General features: G+C 36.9%; 1 protein-coding gene across 1 annotated transcript; it reads right to left on the bottom strand.

Annotated features, from left to right (window-relative positions):
• Positions 1–3,277: 3,277 nt before the first annotated feature.
• On the bottom strand, positions 3,278–22,043 carry LOC150082347 (zinc finger protein 593). The gene is made up of 3 exons (XM_090379231.1): positions 21,792–22,043; positions 12,626–12,688; positions 3,278–3,467 (listed from the first exon to the last, which is right to left on the bottom strand). The coding sequence occupies exons 1-3, from the start codon at positions 21,986–21,988 to the stop codon at positions 3,329–3,331; spliced, it is 399 nt and encodes a 132-aa protein (XP_090235357.1). The 5' UTR covers positions 21,989–22,043; the 3' UTR covers positions 3,278–3,328.
• Positions 22,044–23,687: the final 1,644 nt, after the last annotated feature.

The raw sequence follows: 23,687 nt of genomic DNA, 5'->3' as shown, positions 1-23,687 counted from the left end.
GCACTAGGCAGATTACGTGAAATCTTTGGCAAAGAAAAACAGCAAAGAATTCTTTACTTATGTAAACTCTAGAAGGAAGGGGATGAATCAGATTGGTTCACTTGATGTTGATGGTTCAACTGTTGATGTTCCTGCTCTGGTAGCTAACAAACTGAATGAATATTTTGCATAGACATTCACACGAGTCGTTATTCAGGGAGGGGAATGCCAGAGGTGTATTCAACTCTGGCAGCAAGCTAGATAATCTTGTAATAACTGAGAGTAAAGTGGAGGAGAAACACAAGAAATGCACCTGGGGTGGACGGAATCTATCCAGTTATATTAAAGGACGTGGCAAAGAAAGTAAGCAAACCATTAGCCATAATTATGAGAGCTTCCCTGGACTCAGGGAAGGGACCCATGGATTGGAGATGTGCAAATGTAACCCTAATCCACAAAGAAGGATCAAAGGGAGAAACAGATAATTACAGACCTGTTAGTTTAACTTCTGTTCCAGGGAAATTAATGGAGGCACTGGTTAAAGAAGCATTGCAGGATCATCTAGATAAGATTTCAATTATAGCTCGGACACAGCATGGTTTTATTAAGGGGAAGTCTTGCCTGACCAATCTGATTGGATACTATGATGCAGTCACAAAACAACTGGATGCAGGGAATAGTAGTAGTAGTAGTGGCACATGATGCAAGAAAGCAAGTGTAGGAGCTTATGCAGCATCAGCCAAAAAAAAAAAAAAAAAACACACCATTCCCTCCAAATGCCTGTCCAGTTCCTCCTTAAATTTATTTAACCTATCAACTTCCACAACGACAGATGGAAGTTTGTTCCAGCAATTAACCACCCGCTGGCTAAAGGCAAATTTCCGCACATCTATTCTACATCTGTCCTTTCTTAATTTGAACTTATGTTCCCGTAGGTTCGTAATCTGAACAAGTGGAAGGATCCCATCAGAATTCAGCGTGCTCAACCCATTCAAGGCCTTATAGACCTCAATCAGATCACCGCACAGGTGCCTAGTCTCCAGCCACTGCAATTTGCAGAACTTAAGCCTCTCTTGGTAAGAGAATCCCTTCATTCCCCTCACCAATCGTGTTGCTCTTCTCTGTACACGCTCAAGCAAATCTACATCCTTCCTAAAATGAGGCCTCCAGATCTGTACGCAGTACTCAAGGCGTGGCCTGACCATTGCCTTATACAGAGGGACAATCACCTCCTTTTCCTTGCTAGCAAAATTCCTATATACCATTGACAAAACCCCATGACCTGCCCTAGCAGCCTGTCTGCATTGCTCAGAAAACTTCATATCTGACTGCACAATTACTCCCAGGTCTTTTTCATTTTCTACTACCTTAAGTGTAGTACCACACAGTTGGTACGTTTCTCTGGGGTTACTTCTACCCATATGCAGTACTTTGCATTTGTCAAGGTTGAACTTCAGTTGCCACTTCTTAGCCCATCTGCCCAAATTATCTAGATCCTGTTGCAGTAGCACACTGCCATTAACAACCCTGCCAACCTTTGTGTCATCTGCAAACTTCGACATTAAGCCTGATATACCTTCATCAATATCATTGATAAATACACAAAACAACAGTGGACCCAACACCGAACCCTGTGGGACTCCACTAATAACATTAGTCCACGAAGAGCAGCACCCATTGATTACCACCCTCTGTCTTCTCCCACTTAACCATCCTTTTATCCATTGTAGCAACTTACCCTTAATACCATTCTGCTCCAATTTGTACAGTAGTCTTCCATGCGCAACAGTGTCAACTTTGATATTATATACTTGGATCTTAGAAAGGCTTTTGATACTGTTGCACATGGAAGACTGCTGCACAAATTGGAGCAGTGTGGCATTGGAGGCAAATTGCTGCTGTGGATAAAGGGGTGGCTGAGGGGGAGAAGACAGAGTGGTAATCAATGGACACTGCTCTTCGTGGACTAATGTTATTAGTGGAGTCCCTCAGGGTTCAGTGTTGTTTTCTGTATTTATAAATGATATTGATGATCGTATATCAGGCTTAATGTCAAAGTTTGCAGACGATACGAAGGTTGGCAGGGTTGTTAATGACAGTACACTACTGCAACAGGATCTAGAAAAGTTGAGCAGATGGGCTGAGAGGTGGCAAATGAAGTTTAACATTGACAAATGTAAAGTACTACATATGGGAAGCAGTAATCCCAGAGTGACGTATCAACTCTGTGGTACCACACTGACAGTGGTAGAGAATGAAAAGGACCTCGGGGTATTTGTGCAGGCAGATATGAAGTTTTCTGAGCAGTGCAGACAGTCTGCAAGAGTAGCTATGGTGTCTTGTCAATGATATACAGGAATTTTTCTAGCAGGGATAAGATGATTATCCCCTTGTATAAGGCAATGGTCAGGCCACACCGTGAATACTGTATATAGGCCTAGAGGCCTCATTTCATGAAGGATGTAAAGCTGTTTGGAAGAGTACAGAGAAAGGCAACAAGATTAGTGAATGGAACAGAGAGTCGCTCTTATGAAGAAAGGCTTAAGTTTTGCAAATTACAGCGTCTGGAGACTAGGCACCTGTGAGGTGATCTGATTGAAGTGTACAAAGCCTTGAATGGTTTGAGCATGCTCAATGCTGATGGGATTCTTCCTCTTGCTCAGAATAATCACCTGAGAGGGCATAAATTCAAATTGAGGAAAGATGGTTGTAGGATAGATGTGTCGAAGTTTTCCTTTAGCTAGCAGGTGGTTGATTGCTGGAACAAACTTCCACGTGTAATTGAAGTTGATAGCTTAAATAGATTCAAGGCAGAACTTGACTAACATTTGGAGCGAGTGGATGGGTGAAATAAGGGTTTTTTTTTTTTTTTTTGGCTGATGCTATGTAAGCTTGCTTTCTTGCATCATGTGACTTTGCTAATGTAAGATAGTACAGTAAGATATGCTGAGAAGGAACATTTACCTAGTAACTTTAAATGAGAGAAATTATTTTGGTAATATATATTGAAGTTGTACAAATGCATGTTAAGATGACATTCATTTTACAATCAGGGCAGCCGTATGACCAGAGTTTGTATTAATCAGTTGCCAAGCAAAATTATTTACAAACTCCAGAAATTGCAATTTTAGCACTAACATGACATTCTTTTCTTGAATGCTACCATTGGAATCATCTTTGATTTTAATTTTATCTGTTATAGATATATAATAAATATGTTCTAAAGTTCATTTCATCTGAAACATATTTCTAAAGACATGTAATGAGTACCATAAACAAGAAATCATGTGAAAAGGAATATGTTTTAACTATTTTATTTTGTAAATGGAGTCTGTACAAAATTTTACATTTATATCTTGCTCATAGAGGTTGCAGCCTTTGGATGAAGAGTTTCCACCTTCCTTCGCTTAGGTGCAACATAATTACCAATCCCAGCAGCAGCTTCCGCTTCTTTTTGGCTATAAGGTTCCAATTCTAATGCTTTTAACCTGTTTAAAAGTATTCAGATATATGATAAAGGTTTAGTTATACGTATTACAGTATACAAAATTCATTATTTCTGTTAATATGAAATTCAAAAAAAAATACTTAATTTTCAATCATCTTATCAAGCAAAAAATTCAAAAATTGAATTTTTTGAATTGAACTGAATACAATTAAGACTAGCATTTCACAACTTTTTAAACCACAATGACCCATTGCCTAAACTTTGATAAATTTCTTTGTCTACCTACAAATCATATCACAACCCAAAATTATTTTAATGCATTAAAGATTATTACTGTAGGGGGAAGACGTACATCATAAACAACCTAAATATTATTTTTAATTATTAAGGTACAGTGTACAATGAAATTGTACTGAAGAATAATAAAACCTTTTGGGAACTCACCTCATTATCAAAATAATATACCGTATTATGGCAATAATGAAATCAACAAAAAACTTAGTTGATACTACAGCACAATATACAAGTATACTGCACTCTACTTTTACTGTAATGTAGTATTGATGTATTTTATTTCAACTAAGGGTAGTAAATTTCACCCCAACAACCTCACTACTCTCACTGAAAAAGATTTTGATATGCTGTTTAACTGTTTGACACCACTGCTCTTAAATTTCTCTGTGGCTATTTCAACCCTTCATTTCTCAACATCAACATGGATTAAGGCAAATCAGTTATTACCAATTTAATGCCCTACTGTCAATTTATCTCGCAACCTCTGGATCCACAAGCCAAAGTCTATGTTATCTACACCAATATCTCCAAAGCTTTAGTGTTCCTCAAAATCCTATATAAATTTAAGGTCTATGAATTGCATGGTCCCATTCTTTCCTAGCTTCTAAGTAACATCAAAAATCATGCCCTGACATTTATTATTAATCACTATTCAATGTGGAGTCCTCGAGTGGATCTTCTCTGGGCCTGCTTCTCTTCAAATTTATGCTTAAATAAAAAACAAAGAGGATGCTTCAAAGCATCAATTTTTCCTCAATAAGTTCTGTCACTGGTCTAGTTTGAACGGAATGACCATAAATTCTTCCAAATGCCAGTTTATCTCTATTTCAGCAAGTGGCTCATTCTTTATCAATAATACTTACTTCACTAACTTCCAGTCTATCTGCAGGTGTGATCATGTGAAGGACCTGTGCATTACTTTCTCCTACAATGGCTATTTAATCAACATATTAGTGAAATTACAACCAAGACTTTAAAAACTACAATTATACTGTTATTTTATACAAATCCCTTTGATTTGTACAAAACATCCTCAATAACAAAACTGAAGCTGTCCAAAAGAATTTTGGGCTAAGGTAAGGAAAGCCAATGCTAGAACTACCGCAAATTTCGAGAAACTTTCTCAGAGAAACTGGTTTGCTGCTACTGCAGTCTCGGTAAACAGACGGTGTATGTTATCGGTAGTGGCAGCAGAAGTCGATAACGATGTATCAATTAGTTTTTTCTCATTATTAAAAGCAGATTATTGGAGTTCATGAGTGTTTTCGTGGCTGAAATGTACTTACAGGTACACCCTCCAGACTGCTCCAGTCTTAGGATGTTTATCACCCCCTTCACTGTTTTAAAATAGGAAAAAATGACTTCTACTGACAATGCGCACTGTCTGTTTGCCGAGAATGCAGGCAGAAATTGTGGTAGTGGCAAACCAGTTTTTCTGGGTAACTTTCCCGAAGATTGCGGTAGTTCTCGTGTTAGCTTTCTTTACCTTCACTGAATTTTGTATGCTGCTTAATCTTCTGGAATCCCCCACTATTACCACAACATTTATTATGAATTCCTCTGTGTATATTTCAATCTCCAGCCACTTCACTCAATATTTCCCATCAGGAATATGTCACCTGATATCTTGCAAAGTATAAACACTGATGCTCCACCTAGAACCAACAGGAACCACAACTCTTCACGCCTCCAAGTCAAATATGGATGTTATAAAATATTCTCCGCTAAACAGGCTCTTCCACCTTGCAAATGAAACAGATTGGAAAAGAAGTCAACATCAAAGATATACTGACCTCCATCCAGAAATACACCTGTTCTCACTCTCACTCTCTCTCAGATTCAAAGATATAGGGCATATATTCGTAATAGTCTTTTTTTTTTATTCTAATTTATTTTTCTCAGTATCCTAATTATCCCTATTGCCCTATATTACTTATTGTATTCCATAATTTTTATTGTCAGACCACTGCATATATTTTTGTTATCATACACTATGATTGGTTTTGATATTGTGTATCTTTGTTTTCAATAAAAACATATATAAAATAATTTTTTTTATTTAATGCAATACATCCATTAAATAAAAAATGCATCATTTGTCCATTTTAACACTACCAATATGTAATAAAGTTGCAAAAAGATTTTCCTCTCTTACTACACCATTCTATGTATGGGAAATTCCTCTCAATTTAAAAACTATTTTTCAGGAATTCATAGATTTTGCAAATTGTGTTCTCCCTATAACACTTATCAACCATGTCTGAGATTTCAGATAAATGTTTTAAGATTTTAAAAATTAATTCCATTTATTCACTGATCAAAATGCAGTATGTACAAGGATAGTTCAAATGAAAATAAACAGCTGCTTGATAAGCCACAATAGCAGCAGGCTCTGTTGTAAAAAAAACTTCATTACTTTTGTTTGTTGGAGGGGCTTAATTAAAGTTACATTATGGCACCAGATTGTTAGGGGGGGGTGAAGAGTTATGTCACCAAATGTTGGGGAGAGAAGTTAAAAACTCTTCAGGAATACCCCAGTGTTTTTTTTTTTTTTTTTTTTTTGGGGGGGGGGGGGAGAAGAAATCCCTGAAACTCAATCCTGGGTATGTTTTGGAAAAAGGACATGATTCCAGAAAATGACCTCTTCCTTTACATTATCAAATTATTTAAGTAACATTGTTGAGTTATTAAAGTTTAGCATTATCATATTAAATTAGCTATTAGACCAATACGACAAAATATATTAAAGTTATTACTTTCTTTAGTTCACTGTCCTTAACCACATTTGGATCCAATAAAAAAGTCTATTTATCCCACTTGCTTCAGCCTTGATTCTGTGTTAGTGTTTGTTCTGTGTTATACTAGTCCATGGGCATACATCTTTGGTTTCACAAATCACTTTCATTGTCTTCCAATTGACTCAGAATGTACAGTTCGTGTAAAAAAAAACAAACATTAGTATATGTTCTTTCAGCACATATATAAGCAATGAATCATAGAATTACAAAATCCATTTAATGCTAAATAACAGTAACTACTAAATACTCAGCTTAAATTTCACAAGGTTAATACATCTCCACACACTACTTTACTTTTCTAAGTCTTTTGATCTAACATAGGTTTCATTAATCTAAATAAATTTTCATATTACTAACAAGTCTTCCTAGGCGGTCCAAAGTTCTAAATATGGTAATTCATTTGAACATTTCTTCTTTTTCCTGTGGCGATGAAGTTTAACATCGACAAACTTTTCATCCTTCACATAACCAAAGTCGAAGAAAACACATCACGACTGGCGAAACATCCGATGATTCTGGTAGATCAGAATTGAAGATCTTTGTAGCATAAGGCACGTAGCATAACACTGTGTTATGAGTATTATGTGGGTACACAAAGAAAAACACCAGACCATGCCTTATTAGTAGGACCAGTGACTAAGATCAAGATACTCACAGAATCAAAATGATTACTGATGAAGTGGCAGTCCATTCTGTCCAAAATGAACACTCCCTGTCACAATATAAGGTTCCTCTTCTTCTATTCTAAGCTATTGATGCTTTCTTTGTCAATGTCGTTTCCATTATAATATATTTGGTATGTGTTGTGTGTTTGACTTGGGTCTTCTGTGTTGACATAGATAAATGCAGTTTCCATAACACAACTCCTAAGGTTATAATGATCAACAATATGGATGGGATTCCTAATGTGAAGTAGACTGCTTCCTTTGACCAGTCTCTTTCTAACTGTATGGTCAGTTTCACATAACCCCATGGGTTTCACGCATGACACTGATAATAGCTAAAATCTTTAACTCGCACTGATTCAATCATAAGAGAACTATTGAGATCTCTTAGTCCTTGTACTTCTATATGTGTTGTCAAATTAATCATAGTTGGTCCTTTCCAAGTTAAATTTCCTATAGGAGGAACATTCTTGAAAATGCACTGGAGTCAAACATCGTCTCCTAGGCTTGCTAGCTGTGTTTTGCAATTACCCTCTGGTGGTCCTTTCACATAAATCAATGCCTCATCCTTCACAAACAGATAACCCAGAATTGTTCCTACACAAGTATGATGTCTGCGGTGACATCTTAGGGATTGTTAAAGTGGAGATAATGCCATCTTGAATAAGCTTATCTTCAAAATACTATTTCACTGTAGGTAGTGGAAAACCTCTGACATCGCACTGTAGCAAACCTGGGTTTCCAATCGTTGTTGCAAACTCACTAAGTTCAGTTTTCAAGGAAGGACCATAAGATACTGTCATTAAAAAAGAAGCTTGGGCTGATCCCAATTCATTTTGTACCATACATGTGAAGTTGTTGTTATGGTTTTCCCTTCAAACATTTTTAATTACAAGCGGCGTTTCTTTCCTTCATTAACTGTTCTCCTCCCTTAAACCGCTGATATATGAAAACGTCTGGATTTGCTATCGCCTCACACTTCAATTTAAATTCATCATACTCACGTGCAATTTTTGAAGTTGCTTTCGTGGTAACTCTTGGTTTGTATTTCATAATAACTGTTACTGAAATCATCATGGGATGAGAATAAGTTACATGATTAGCAATATGTGTGAATGCCTTTTTGTCATATTCAGGTATCAAAGTACCCATTTTAAATATGAATTTATCCTAATTCTGTCTGACCATAATTCTTGGCTAGATTGAATTAACCCTTTTATAGTACAACCATCATAACTAATCCAGCCCAATAAAGCAGGTGGTTTCCCTGCTAGAGATCTGCATATAAGAGTAGCTTGATCTCCTTCATTTCCGCTGAGAAATGAACCTTCTCCTATCAGAGGCGGTAGGGGTGTGACATAGACTGTCAGCTTAGCTGTATTGGACCGGAACTGATGTTCATCCTCTGTACAGACCTGACAACAATATTCACCCTGATCCGTTAACTGCAACTGAGTAATCTGTAACAAAAAATCATTCTCTCTAGGGGAACCAACAACTTTATAGTCAGGAAGCCCCCGGGGTCTGAAGTAACTGTCTATGTTCTTTCCATTGAAAAACCATACTACATAAACGAGTCTGCATGGGAAAATCACAGTCTGCCCTGCTATGGCCTCTCTATCAAGTGGCTGAAGAAATATGGCCTCTCTATCAAGTGGAAAGAGAATCTTCCAGTCAGAAGCTGGTTTCTCTTTGGGCAACCCAAATCATCCAGGTTTACTATAGTTTTGTTAGGCAACCAATATTTTTGCCAATTCGTCTTCTCCGATCCCTTTACAAAAATGTAAAAATATGGCCAGGTAAGGGGCCTTATTTATTACTATTAATGCCATTAAGCACATTGTACACTAGCAGAGAGTTAAGCTAGATGCATAGCTTGACTTTGAATCTCATCTATCAAAGCATTTGCCAATTACAACACTTAATTAATAATTAAAATGCTTAATGAAACCATACCTTATTTAGGGCTATCATGTAGCCATAACAGCATAAAAGAAATTGCAATAAGTATGATAACATGCTTTTATTTGGGGAAATTTTATAAAAACAGTTTGAATAATAAATAAATAATACCTATTAAACTAGTTTTGTCTAATTTATTATACTCTTGTAACTTAATGCCAAATTAGCACTTATGATGCCATTATTTAAAAGCATCACTGGGGAACGAGAACCGTAACGCTTCTCTAGTAGAGAAGACTGCTGTTCCTATCACTTAATTCAATTTCCTCAACTTCTGGATCAGAATTTGAGAAATTAAAAAAAAATTTTTTTTTATTTTCAGTTTTTTGGAAGTAAAAATTGGACAACAATGGCTGACAGGGTATAATATCAATCTCTTGATTTTAGAGAGAACTTTACTGTTGCTGCCTAAACTGTGTACACTATTAGAAATATAAGTAAGAGATAACAGCAAGTACAGGTCGAGTATCCCTAATCTGAAATGCTTGAGGCCAGAAATGTTTTGGATTTTGGAATACACGGTATGGTGGAGTTGAAGCAAGGTGGAAATAAAATTTAGATTTCGTGCAAAAAATTCATTTAACAAAAAAAAAAACTGCTTCCAAAAGAATATAAATGCAACAAACAAAAAATATAAATGCAACAATTACTAATTCAAAATTCATATTTCATCCATAAAAAAAATTCATTTTTATCTACCATCTTGAGGCGGAACATCACAAGCGGTTGAGGGACCAGGAACTGGGTCCTTCAGGGATGAGGAGACATTGTGCTGAATGGCCTTTTTAAACGTTTCTTCCAGGTCATTTGCCTCATTAACAAAGATTTTTGTTGTAGAAGTCTTTCTTATATTTTATAAACTGACATTATTTCTTGTTCTGTTATAAAAGCATGCTGCTCTAGTCCTTCAATGAGTTCATCACACTTTTTCACCATATCATCTATAGGCATTTTTACTGCAGTTCTAACAATGTCATCTTCGTCACTTATCATGACCGTCTTGATTTGGCATTTGGCAAATTAACCATTTGATTTGGCATTAACCATTTCAGCAATTTCACCATCAGTCATTAAATGGATAACTGGAGCCTCATTATCAATGTTAAAGTCTTCTTCAATATCCACTTTTTCCAGCTTACTGACAGACTCTGAAGGCACTGTTTTTGCATATGTAAGGAGTTCAGACATATTTTTCTCGAAACCATAAGCTTCTTCATAATCATCACTCAGCATAGTCACTGAGGTCCAAACTTTTGCAACAGCATATATGGTATCCTTCAGGTTAAACTCCTGGAAATCTTCTACATCCATGCCTCTGTTCACTGCTGCCAGCATGCTGTTCAAGAAAGTGTTTTTATATTTACACTTCATTGATCTAAGGATATCCTGGTCACATGGCTGAATTAATGAAGTCAAGTTTGGGGGAAAGTACATGGCATAAACATTATTTTTGATGAGCATTTCAGCTGGATGATGAGCAGAACAGTTGTCAAGAAATGACAAAATCTTGCAGTCATCATCCAGTCCGGCTTCCCTGCAGTGAGCACGAGCTGCTGGTACAAAATGTTTGTGAAACCAATGAGAAAAGATGTACTTGATGATCCATTTCTTTTTGTTAGCATAATAATGGATTGGTAAGAAATCTACTCCTTTAAAACAGCGAGGATGCAAGCTTTGGCCTATCAAAGCAAGTTTACATGTGTGCCTGCTGAATTAGTACATCCCAGCACAGTTAATCTGTCCTTGGCATCGTTAATTCCTGTTGTGACTGTCTCATCAGTTAAAGTTAGTGTCTTCTTAGGGCAATAATGCCAAAACAATGTTTCATCAGCATTATAGACTTGTTCTGCCATCAGATTTTCATCAACAATGACCTTGGCAAACTTGTCAATGAATTTCTCCACTGCCTCGTGATCAGCAGATGCTTTATCAACACAAATCTTTAAAAATTTAATGCCATGTCTTTTCTTGAATTTCTATAACCAGCCTGTTGAATATTCACAGTTCACTTCAATTTTCAGTTCTTTATGATAGATCTTTGCTTGTTCCATGATCAGCTGACCAGTAAGTGACATGTGTTAACCGTGATGCTGATGGATCCACTCTTTTAAAACACAATCGAGATCTTCATTTTTAGCTTTATGCAGTGTTTTTCATTAACTTGTGTTCATCACTTTCCCGCTGGGGCTCCCGGTTTCCAGAACTTTTGAGTATTTTTCAAAAAGTTTCAGTTTTTGGAATTTCGGATCGGAGATACCTGTATTGCACAATTTGAGTCATTTGTATATGAAAAACTTGAACAGTTTATCCTTCTCTTTCTTCAGATCACAGACGGCTATCACTCCAACACCAGACTCTTCTGTAAGATGTCTCACACTTACACTGCTGCCAAGTTTCTTCAAACAAATTCACTTTCTGTTCTATAGATAAATTTAGATACCCGGGGTATCAGGTTTTTTTTTTTCCTTTTTTTTTTTGACACCGCAGAGCAAAGAATAAACTAAACAAACAGTGAGTAATGGACATAGACATCTTGCGCTGATGATAACTGGTTCTTTACTGACGTCAGCACACCACTTCACAGCTTTCTTGCCAGGGCTCCCAGTTTCCAGAACTTTTGGGTATTTTTCAAAAAAAAAAGTTTCGGTTTTTGGAATTTCAGATTGGGGATACTCAACCTGTATTGCACAAATTTCAAGTCAACTTATATATGAAAAGATGTTATTTTGAAATATACCTGAAAAAATAATATCTATGTACATTGGAAACCCATATATGAAAAATTTAGATTTACACATGCACTCTAAATATATTTCTTGACTAAATGTCAAAGAGTCCGATAAGGCTGTTTATGCATTTCCATCATTTCTACTACCCAGGTAGTATACATGCATCGTTTCATTATAATCTCATATTGCAATACCTAGGCAACTTGTTGTGAATACCTTCACAACAAGTTGCCTAGGTATTGCACTACTTTGAATAAGTAACGCTTCTCTAGTAGAAGACTACTGTTACTTATTCTCAGATGGGCACCACCACCTAGATGGCAACATTTCAAAGGGTGGCTTCATCATCGGTGGGTGGGCAGGTACTCTGTTGCTATATTGACAACCCAGTTATGAAGTATATAACTTCGATTAAACCATGCTCCTAAAACTCTAACCCTACTACTACTACTACAGAAACTTATGGACCAATGTAAGCTCAAGGCAATTTTGAAGGGGATAACTTGTAAAGTACAAAATATTCCATTATATTGCAACAGTCTCATTATTTAATAGCCACACCTTGTACATTAACACTAACCTTATTTTTTTACAACTGATTGAACAATTTTTAATTTTAATAAAGTTAACCCTATAAAATAAATTCTCATAATTTTTGGCTGTCAATAAAAGCTAATCTGGATTATTTGCTCTAAAAGTTTAATATAAATTAAAAGCATACTTGCTCAAATGCTCTGAAATTAAACTTACCTCCTTTTATGAACTTTACTCTTGAAGTGATCACTCAAAGCTTGGTTATCAACAAAATGCCTCCTAAAAGGAAAAATATCTTTGGTGAAAATTCAAAATAACAAAATTATAATAGAGTAAGGCTCTGATAAAAGTTGCAGAAATATTAACAGCTGCTATTTTTAATAACTGAATAACTGGTGCACTTGCCTCATTATTAACTATTTGCACATATCGTAGCATACTTGCTAATAAATGGATTACTATTTCGATTTTCCAAAGTTATGGTTCAGAAGGTTTCAAATTATCCAAACACTAATAAGAAATATGTTTAGAAACTTCTTTTTAAACATATTTCTATCCCATTTTCTAAATTATAGCCAGTATTGACTATAATGTTCTAATAATAGATAATTATATGGTAGCAATATCTTAAGTGGTCAGGACAGACACCTCACATTTTAAAACAACCTCTTCAGAGCATTTTCTCGGGTTAAATATAATATGCACTAGACTAAACCGAGAGATAGATGCTTGTCTTGAGGTATGCATTTTTTTCTAGAATGCTACATTTAGCTAATCTCCAAATCAAAATGTCTGACAAGATATCATTAAATTCCTAAGGCTGAGGAACTATCAATATTCCCAAAAATATATTCCACTCAGTCTCAAACATTGATGTACAGTTTTTCACTTTTCAGCTCAACCAAAAAGTTGCCATTTTCAGTGGGGCACATGATGTTGGCCCTTCTGGATATCTGATATTTCCACGCAAATACAAAATGTAAAAATCTGAACCTATATCGTTCTGTGAAATTTTATGATGAGTATCCCTTCGCATATTTCTTCAGGTAATAGAAACCTAGCCTTTTCAACTTTTCTTTACGGAAGTTTAGGAATCATTTATCATTCTATAGTATTTATTAAGTAAAACGTACAGTACATATAGAAAGTGATTATAAAATAACTTCCAGGATTTGAGGCCTTACATCACATAAGAATGGTACATTTCCCAAGGTACTAGGGTTGAAATTTTGGAATATTCCTATATTAAGCCAGGTTTACACCAGAAAGACAAAACAAGAATGCTGTCTTTTCTAACAAAACTGACAAAATGCAGTGACATTAAGAGACATTTGGAGACACAAACGTTGGCACCAACAGTTGCTAATAATCTTGTACCTTCAAACTTTCTCTCACTAAATAGTGATGTTGCACCTTCTTTGCCATGGAAACAGCAATAACAATCTGCTCAGAACCATTAAAAAAAAGTATTGTCACTAGAACTAATTTCAGTACTTGTGCTTCAACTACAAAATGCAACTGTCTTTTTAGTACAAACAGAAAAACAAAATGACAAATCTGGGACCTTAGTGCAAACTAGTCTCCCTTTTGTTGGCTATTGAAATTGTCAAGTGGTTTCAGTTTTTGGAGACAAAAAAAGTCAGTCATGTCTCTCTGGTGTAAACCTGGCTTTCGGATTATGTTGGAGAAGTATCCTATCCTAAACTTGCATTATTACATACTTTTGAATTTGTGCTACCAGGTACACAATGACTATTATTAGAAAAAATAAACAAAAAAGAACAAAACTGTCAGAAAAGTTTACAATACTCCTCCATTATGGCTGCCACCACTAACACCCACAACACTGCTAATGAAACTATTTCATCTGGAATGTTTGTTATATCTTTAAAGCTGTTTTCAGTTCTCATACTGGGCACACCTAAAACTGTGTTTTAGGGATCCTATAACCAGAAATCTTCTGGTATTAGGTCTGGCTAACTTAGAGTTATATGTATGGAGAAGGCCAGGATATTACCCTACCAGGGAAATATTAATTAAGAATTTTCCTGAGTCGTCAGCCAACGTGTGGTGGAGCACAAAGACAGCTTGTGATACCATGCTTGTGATGTACATGTTTCTATTTCCTTGCAGTGTTAATTCCACAATAAAGCATGGACAAGAATGAAACAAAAAAACTTAAGCCGAACTTACTTCCATTTCATGGTGAAAAACTTTTATGAATGAAATTTGGGTTTTATTTTGATCAAATGACAAAATTATGTGTCCACTTGATAGAGTAGAGTAAAAGCAATGTTTAGGAAAATGGCAAATCCTGGAAACCACTGGAAAATCAGCAAATTTAATTCTTGGATTGAGATTTCACCTCAGTATTTGATATCTACACTCTCCTAGGATATCAAAAAATTTGTGGATCAGGGTTGCCTATTTGTGAACAAGATTAGCAAATCATTGATAATAGATGAAGCTTTACTCATTTTCTGAGTTTCATGATTCATATATGAAGCATGAGACTGAGAAAATGATTCACTAAACATGTTTACAGTTTCATCAATGCTTTTAGACATTCTGTACTCTTCTCTGAGGCAAAAAAAAAATCGCTTGCATGAACGGCACCATGAAGCAGAACCCAGACCCCTCCTTTCTACTATAATATGACAACCAAAATCTGGAAAATTTCAAGATTCAGTAAGAATCACGTCCTCAGGTTGCCGGATTTGGGAGATTCCACCATATACTTCATTCATCCACATAATGTGGCTATCCTTCGATCTTTTCCAACATGTGAAGACATTATAGCAAAGTCAAGGGCCATGCTACAATCATCTGCTTGAACCTAGGAAATCTTTATAAAAAAATAAATTTCAGGCTACATGTTTCACAAAGAGCTTTCATACCATGAATAGATGTGCCTCCAGTTTATTAATTTTTTCTTGCTCTTATATAGCAGACTTTGGCAACAGTTTCTAAAGGTTATCCTTCACGTGCCGGTTGTGCCCCCAAATTTCTTTATGAAATTAACTGCTCACAGCATTACTGGAATATGTATCACAATGGAATTATGCCTACATCAATATCCCTACAGTGCAGCCTCAACACCATATACCTGTATGTACCAATACCATCTTTACTCTTTGAAGATATTAACAAAGAGTCATACTACACTCATATAATGCTGCATACAGACTGTAATAGTATTTGTCATATGGGGGGGGAAAACCCAAGTAGCTAAAAAATACAAATTATATGCTTCTCTTCTTGTATAGGTAACTATACAGCTGATCTGAATTTATTCAAACTGAAAACCTCAACTACCTGTGAGGACAACTTGTTCCAACAATCAGTGACACTCTGGCTAAAAGAAAACTTCCTACAATCTAATCTAAATCTCAACCACTGTAATGAGAATTTACCCCAGAGTTCTAAAATTTTCTATAACAGTGAAAATGCTACCATTCATTTTACTAACCCCTCTCAGAAGCCTTACAAACCTCAATAAAGTCACTTCTAAGGTGGCCTGATTGCCAAGCACTGTAATTCACATAATTGGAGTTTTTCTCGTATGTTCATTCTTTATGTGTGTGTGTAACTAACATTAGCATTAGTAAAGGCATGATGCAAGAAAGCAAACTTATATAGCTTCAGCCAAAAAAAAAAAAAAAAAATCTAATTTCACCCATCCACTCGCTCCAAATGTTTGCCTAGTTCTGCCTTGAATCTATTTAAGCTATCAACTTCTACAATGACAGATGGAAGTTTGTTCCAGCAATCAACCACACACTGGCTAAAGGCAAACTTCTGCACATCTATCTTACAACTGTCTTTCCTCAATTTGAATTTATGCCCTCTCAGGTGATTAGTCTGAGCAAGAGGAAAAATTCCATCAGCATTGAGCATGCTCAAACCATTCAAGGCTTTACACACCTCAATCAGATCACATCGCAGGTGCCTAGTCTCAAGACACTGTAATTTGCAAAACTTAAGCCCTTTCTTCGTAAGGGCAACCCTTTGTTCCATTCACTAATCTTGTTGCCCTTTTCTGCACTCGCTCCAGAGCTCTACACCCTTCCTAAAATGAGGCCTCCAGACCTGTATACGGTACTCAAGGTGTGGCCTGACCATTGCCTTATACAAGAGAATAATCACCTTTTTATCCCTGCTAGAAAAATTCCTGTATATCGTTGACAAGACACCATGAGCTACTCTTACAGATTGCCTGCACTGCTCAGAAAACTTCATATCTGCCTGCACAATTACCCCCAGGTCCTTTTCACTCTCAGTATAGTACCACACTTTTGATACATTACTCTGGGGTTACTGCTTCCCATATGCAGTACTTTACATTTGGCAATGTTAAACTTCAGTTGCCACCTCTCAGCCCATCTACTCAACTTTTCTAGATCCTGTTGTAGCAGCATACTGTCAGTAGTGTCATTAACAACCCTGCCAACCTTCGTATCATCTGCAAACTTGGATATTAAGAATGACATACCATCATCAATATCATTTATAAATACAGAAAACAACAATGGACCCAACACTGAACCCTGATGGATCCACTAATAACATTAGCCCACGACGAGCAGTGTCCACTGATTACCACTCTCTGTATTCTCCCACTCAACCATCCCTTTATCCATAGCAGCAATTTGCCTCCAATGCCACACTGCTCCAATTTGTGCAGCAGTCTTCCATGTGTAACAGTATCGAAAGCCTTACTAAGGTCCAAATATATGATATCTGTGTTATTCCCTGCATCCAGCTCCTTTGCAACCACATCATAGTATCCAATCAAATTGGTCAGACAAGACTTCCCCTTAATAAAACCATGCTGTGTCTGATCTATAACTGAAGTGTTGTCTAGATGATCATGCAGTGTTTCTTTAACCATGCCTCCATTAATTTCCCTGAAACAGAAGTTAAACTGACAGATCTGTAATTACTTGTACCGCCCTTTGATCCTCCTTTGTGAATTGGGGTCACATTTGGACATCTCCAGTCCATGGGTACTTCCAGTGAGTACAAGGAAGCTCTCATAATTGTGTCTAAGGGTTTGCTTACTTCCTTTGCTGTCTCCTTTAATATAGCTGGATAGATCCCATCCACCTCAGGTGCCTTTCTTATGTTTATCTTCAACAATTTCTCCTCGACTTTGCTCTTAGTTATTACAAAATTCATCTAGCTCACTGCTAGAGTTTAATTTACTGCTGGTATTCCCCTCCCTGAATAACTCCTCATGTGTGATGAGTGCTTACTAAGAGTGCATGCATTAAGTTTGAAATTAATTGTGCAAAATTCTGTCATTCTTTTACCATTATCGATAAACTTACTGTTCTCCCAAACTAAAAATCTCTGTAATTTCCTAATTTACTATTTAAATCTCGAACCAATACTAATCTTTCTTTGTCATTAGTTTCTACTACTCTTAAGTAAATTAAAGGCTTCTTCTATTTCATATTTTTTTGTGAGTTCAGTTTAGCCATAACTGGAATATCATCAGCCAACTTTCTATCTTAAATAGAAGAATTGCACAAAATATGCAATGAATGCATTAAAACATCAAAGCAACTAAGGCTATGGCCATCAGCATGTTTATACTCCAGAATGATCACATAGAATCAGAGCAATACTGGAAAGTCATGTAAAAATTTCCAAATTTTGGGAATTTTGCAGTCACTTGCAGAATGATTAAAAAAAAAACAAAGAATAAGTGACGGCAGTAGAGCAAAATATCTGATTGTGATGACTAAACAATGCAAATGATAATTTGGTATTTACCACTAAAATCAGAAGCGAATTTGCATCCAATCAAACAATCAGAAAGGCAAATTATGCATTCACAGTAATCATTCAAAAAGAGAATTTGACCGGACGATCATTCCGTTCTTTGGCCACGCTAGCAAAGCAATGACAAGGTGTCCCTGTAATCTGGAGTTCAGCCCTATTTTTATTATTATTAGCTATATGGTGCAAGGAAGCCTGAGGCTTATGCTGCACCAGCCAAACAAAAAAATTCTGAATTACCGAGATAGAGAGGTCAGAAGCAGAAAGGAATTACCAAGAAAGAAAGAAGAACGATGATATCCAGCTCGGGACCCTGGGTGTGCCAAGCCCATACTCACCAGATGCGAGCCCCTATTTTTATCTGGAATATACCGAAAAACAAGAAGTACAAAAGTTCAGGAAATTTACCAACAAATTTTAGATCCATCTCTAAATCCTACCTTTTGTTTCTAAAACGTGTTTTGCAGCAATTCAGCAAGTTTATTGCTTTGTTTAAAGATAAATATTTTAATTTATTGCCTAAAAACTGAGTATCAAGAACTTTTTAAGGAAGTTTCTGGTAACTACCTGCAAGCAAACATTTTGAATGGAGAGCTCTCAAAGATAAATCTCTATAATTCATCTTTTCTCTTTTTTTTTTTTTTTTTTTTTTTTCTTGCCTTTGAGAAACATACATACTGGTCCAGAGAGCCAACAGTGTCTTTTGTCATTAGATCAACATGTATCAATTGAGATAAGAAAAACAATCCAAGATGTATGGAGATGCAGCAAAAACTTTCCATCACACTTGGGGTTTTAGCAGAGACATCATTTCATTTCTTGATCCACTGTTGGCTCTAAATGCATCTGTACCCACTGGAGAAAAGGAGATAAAAAAAAAGCTGTGGTCTACTTTTTTTCTAACAAGGTGGCGCCTGCATTTAGAATTAGAATGAAGAAATTAAAAATTTATGAATTTTGGTGTGAGTTTATTAGCATTAGCATTAGTAGAGGCATTTGATGCAAGAAAGCAAGCTTATGCAGCATCAGCCAAAAAAAAAAAAAAAAAAAAAAAAAAAAGTAACATAAATAAATAAAAATAACCACTTCCACTTCACCCCTCTGTTCGTTCGAAATACCTGTCCAGCTGAGCCTTAAACTTATTTAGGCTATCAACTTCCACGACAAGGGATGGAAGTCTGTTCCACCCACCAACCACCCGCTGGCTAAAGGCAAATTTCCGCACATCTATCCTACATCTGTCTTTCCTCAATTTGAATTTATGCCCTCTCAGGTGATTTTTCTGAGCTAGAGGAAGAATCCCATCAGCATTGAGCATGCTCAAACCATTCAAGGCTTTGTACACCTCTATCAGATCACCCCACTGGTGCCTAGTTTCCAGACACTGTAATTTGCAAAACTTAAGCCTTTCTTCGTAAGAGAACCCCTTTGTCCCATTCACCAATCTAGTTGCCCTTCTCTGTACTCGTTCCAGCAGCTCTACATCCTTCCTGAAATGAGGCCTCCAGGCCTGTATACAGTACTCTAGGTGTGGCCTGACCATTGCCTTATACAAGGGAATAATCACCTCCTTATCCCTGCTAGAAAAATTCCTATATATCATTGACAATACACCATGAGCTACTCTTGCAGCTCGTCTGCACTGCACAGAGAACTTCATATCTGCCTGCACCACCACCCCCAGGTCCCTTTCATTCTCTACCACTGTCAGTGTAGTACCACAGAGTTGATACGTTGCTCTGGGGTTGCTGTTTCCCATATGTAGTACTTTACATTTGTCAATGTTAAACTTCATTTGCCACCTCGAAGCCCATCTGCTCAACCTTTCCAAATCCTGTTGCAGCAGCATAGTGTCAGTAGTGTCCTTGACAACCCTGCCAACCTTCGTATCGTCTGCAAACTTGGACATTTAGCCTGATATACCATCATCAATATCATTTATAAATACAGAAAACAATAAAGGGCCCCAATACTGAACCCTGAGGGACTCCACTAATAACATTAGTCCACGATGAGCAGTGTCCATTGATTACCACTCTCTGTCTTCTCCCCCTCAACCACCCCTTTATCCATAGCAGCAACTTGCCTCCAATGCCACACTGCTCCAATTTGTGCAGCAGTCTTCCATGTGCAACAGTATCAAAAGCCTTTCTAAGATCCAAGTATATAATATCAAAGTTATTCCCTGCATCCAGTTCTTTTGTGACTGCATCATAGTATCCAATCAAATTGGTCAGGCAAGACTTCCCCTTAACAAAACCATGCTGTGTCCTAGCTATAACTGAAGTCTTGTCTAGATGATCCTGCAGTGCTTCTTTCACCAGTGCCTCCATTAATTTTCCGGGAACAGAAGTTAAACTCACAGGTCTATAATTACTTGTGTCAGCCTTTGATCCCCCTTTGTGAATTGAGGTCACATTTGCACATCTCCAGTCAATGGGTACCTCCCCTGAGTCCAAGGAAGCTCTCATAATTATGGCTAAGGGTTTGCTTACCTCCTTAGCTGCCTCCTTTAATATAACTGGATAGATCCCATCCACCCCAGGTGCCTTTCTTGTGTTTATCTTCAACAATTTCTCCTCCACTTTGCTCTCAGTTATTACAAGATTCTCTAGCTTACTGCTAGAGTTGAATACACCTCTGGCATTCCCCTCGCTGAATAACTCCTCATGTGTGAATGTCGATGCAAAATATTCATTTAGTTTGTTAGCTACCCGAGCAGGGTCATCAACAGTTGACCCATCGATCTCAAGTGGACCAATCTGATTCATCCCCTTCCTTCTAGAGTTTACATAAGTAAAGAACTCTTTGCTGTTTTTCTTCGCATCCCTTGCCAAGGATCTCTCGTAATCTGCCTTCGCCTGCCTAACCTCCTTTGCAACTTGGTTACAGATCAACTTGTATCTATCATAGGCGTCCGTATCACGTGTTAATTTGTATGTATCCCATGCATTTTTCTTCTCTGCGATATGCCTCATTAGTTCATCTGACAACCATTTAGGCCTAAACCTTGAACAATATTTCTTAGTTGGTATGTAAAGCCTAGTAGCTTCCACGATAAGTTCTTTGAATGCTTCCCATTTTGAATTGGCTGTTGGCAATATCATCAGTTGATCCCACTGTATAGAATTTAAATACTGTCTCAGTCCATTGTAGTCGCCTTTACGAAAGCAATACCCCTTCCCTTTACCCCTAATGGTAGTTACCTCTTTGAGTAACTCCCACTTCAGCACACTGTGATCACTGCCACCAAGTGGTTCATTTATCTGCAGATTCTTAATGCATAAAGAATCACTACTGATAATCAAATCAAGAGTATTACTCCCTCTAGTTGCCTCCCGAACATGCTGATGTAGAAAACAATCATCCAATAAATCCACAAAAGCCTTGCTACTGTGTGAGTGACCAGCCCCCAAATTCCAGTCAATATCTGGGAAATTAAAATCCCCCATTATAAGACCCCCATTATCAAAGTTAAGGACTTCAATAGACAAGAATTCAACTTAGCCAGATGAGAAATGTTTCCCAAACATTATATTTTTATATCATACAAACACATTTGAACTCAGACTAGCAAAATGACGGAAAAAATACTTACGCACAGTGAACGCAATAAAACTGAGCACTTCCAGGAAGGTCATAATCGATAGGTTGGTTTAAGAGTTTCTCGGCATTTTCTGGTTTCAGATCTTCACTAATCTCATCTAAATCCCGTTTTCTTTTTTTGGTTTTAAGCTGTTTACTACGTGCGGTATTGCCAGAATTCTGCCCTTTCTTTCTTGAGTATCGAGTCATTTCTTATACAGTATTTTCAATCAGCAACAGTACAAATCGACCACACGTGCACGTCTCTGATTTAAAAGACGTGAATCGACACTAGGTGGCATTAGATAGAAACAAAAAGCTAACAAAAATCTAAGAAATTAATGCAATATAAAAAATTGCTCGGACAAATCTCTTTGAAATAAGATTTCATTACTTTACCAAACCAAACAGTACACAGATTTAATAACCTTACACAAATAGTAATTAAAGAGAAAACAAATTTCAGCAACCATCTTTTCACACTTCTAAACCAATTTTACTCTCACACCCATATGCTCTATTTTAAGGAAGACATCGTTCTCCCTATTTTTAAAACCATCTGACTACTTCTATTGAAATGCAATTGAGCAGCAGCCTGGAAAGCAAGGCAATGGGAATTTTCAGGACTGCTGGGAGTCATAGTGAAACAAGTAAATACATGGGCTGTGTTAGGGTAACAAAGAGTAGAAACAGGTGCATGTACACATGCTAGGAGTATAGTTAATAAATTCGATGAGCTTGAAGTGCTAGTCCAGACATCAAAGGCAGATATTGTTGGGATATCAGAGACATGGTGTCACACAGACATAAGCAGGGCAGAACTGGAATTTGGGAAGTGCAATGTGTACAGAAAGGATAGACAGGACAGAATGGGAGGAGGGGTTACACTGTTAGTTAAGAAACATATAAAATCTAAAGAAGTGCATCTAGTTGACATTGGTGGACAGTGCGGTGTTGAGTCTAGTATGACGTGAGCACTGGGAGGGGGAGAGTAGGTGTGTGTTATAGGCCAAATGAATCTGATGAGTATAATGAGCAATTGTGCAGAGAAATAGAGTGGGCCAGTAAATCAGTGTCTTATAATGGGGGATTTTAATTTCCCAGAGATTGACTTGAATTTGAGGGTTGGTCACACACACACTACCTAGGCTTTTGTAGATTTATTAGATGATTGTATTTTACAGCAGCATGTTTGGAAGGCAACTAGAGGGAGTAATACTCTTGATCTGATTATCAGTAGTGATTCTTCATGCATCAAGAATCTGCAGATAAAGGAACCACTAGGTGGCAGTATCACAGTGTGCTGAAGTGGGATTTACTCGAAGAGGTAACTACCATCAGGGGTAAAAGGAAGGGTTTTTGCTTTTGCAAAGGTGACTACGTTGGCCTGAGACTGTATTTAAATTCTATACAGTGGGACCAACTGATGATGTTACCAACAGCAAATTCAAAATGGGAAGCATTCAAAGAATTAATCTTGGAAGCCACTAGGCTTCCAAGATTAATTCTTTGAATGCTTCCCATTTTGAAGAAATATTGTTCAAGATTTAGGTATTGTTCAATATTTCTTCAAAATGCTTCCCATTTTGAAGAAATATTGTTCAAGATTTAGGCTTAAATGGATGTCAGATGAACTAATTAGACATGTGACAAGGAAGAAAAATGCGGGGGATACTTATAAATTGACATGTGACACAGAAGCCTATGATAGATATAAGCTGGTCTGTAAACAAGTTACAAAGGAGGTTAGGCAAGCAAAGGCAGATCATGAGAAATCTTTGGCAAAGGATGCAAAGAAAAACAGCAAAGAGTTCTTTACTTATGTAAATTCTAGAAGGAAGGGAATGAATCAGATTGGTCCACTTGATATTGATGGTTCGACTGTTGATGATCCTGCTCAGGTAGCTAA

Source organism: Mastigoproctus giganteus, chromosome 8 (genome assembly GCF_048544385.1).
Source record: "Mastigoproctus giganteus isolate SK-2022 chromosome 8, ASM4854438v1, whole genome shotgun sequence".
Taxonomy (NCBI): Eukaryota; Metazoa; Arthropoda; class Arachnida; order Uropygi; family Thelyphonidae; genus Mastigoproctus; species Mastigoproctus giganteus.
The sequence above is the reverse complement of the archived record's forward strand: the minus strand, read 5'-3'. Positions and strand labels throughout refer to the sequence as shown.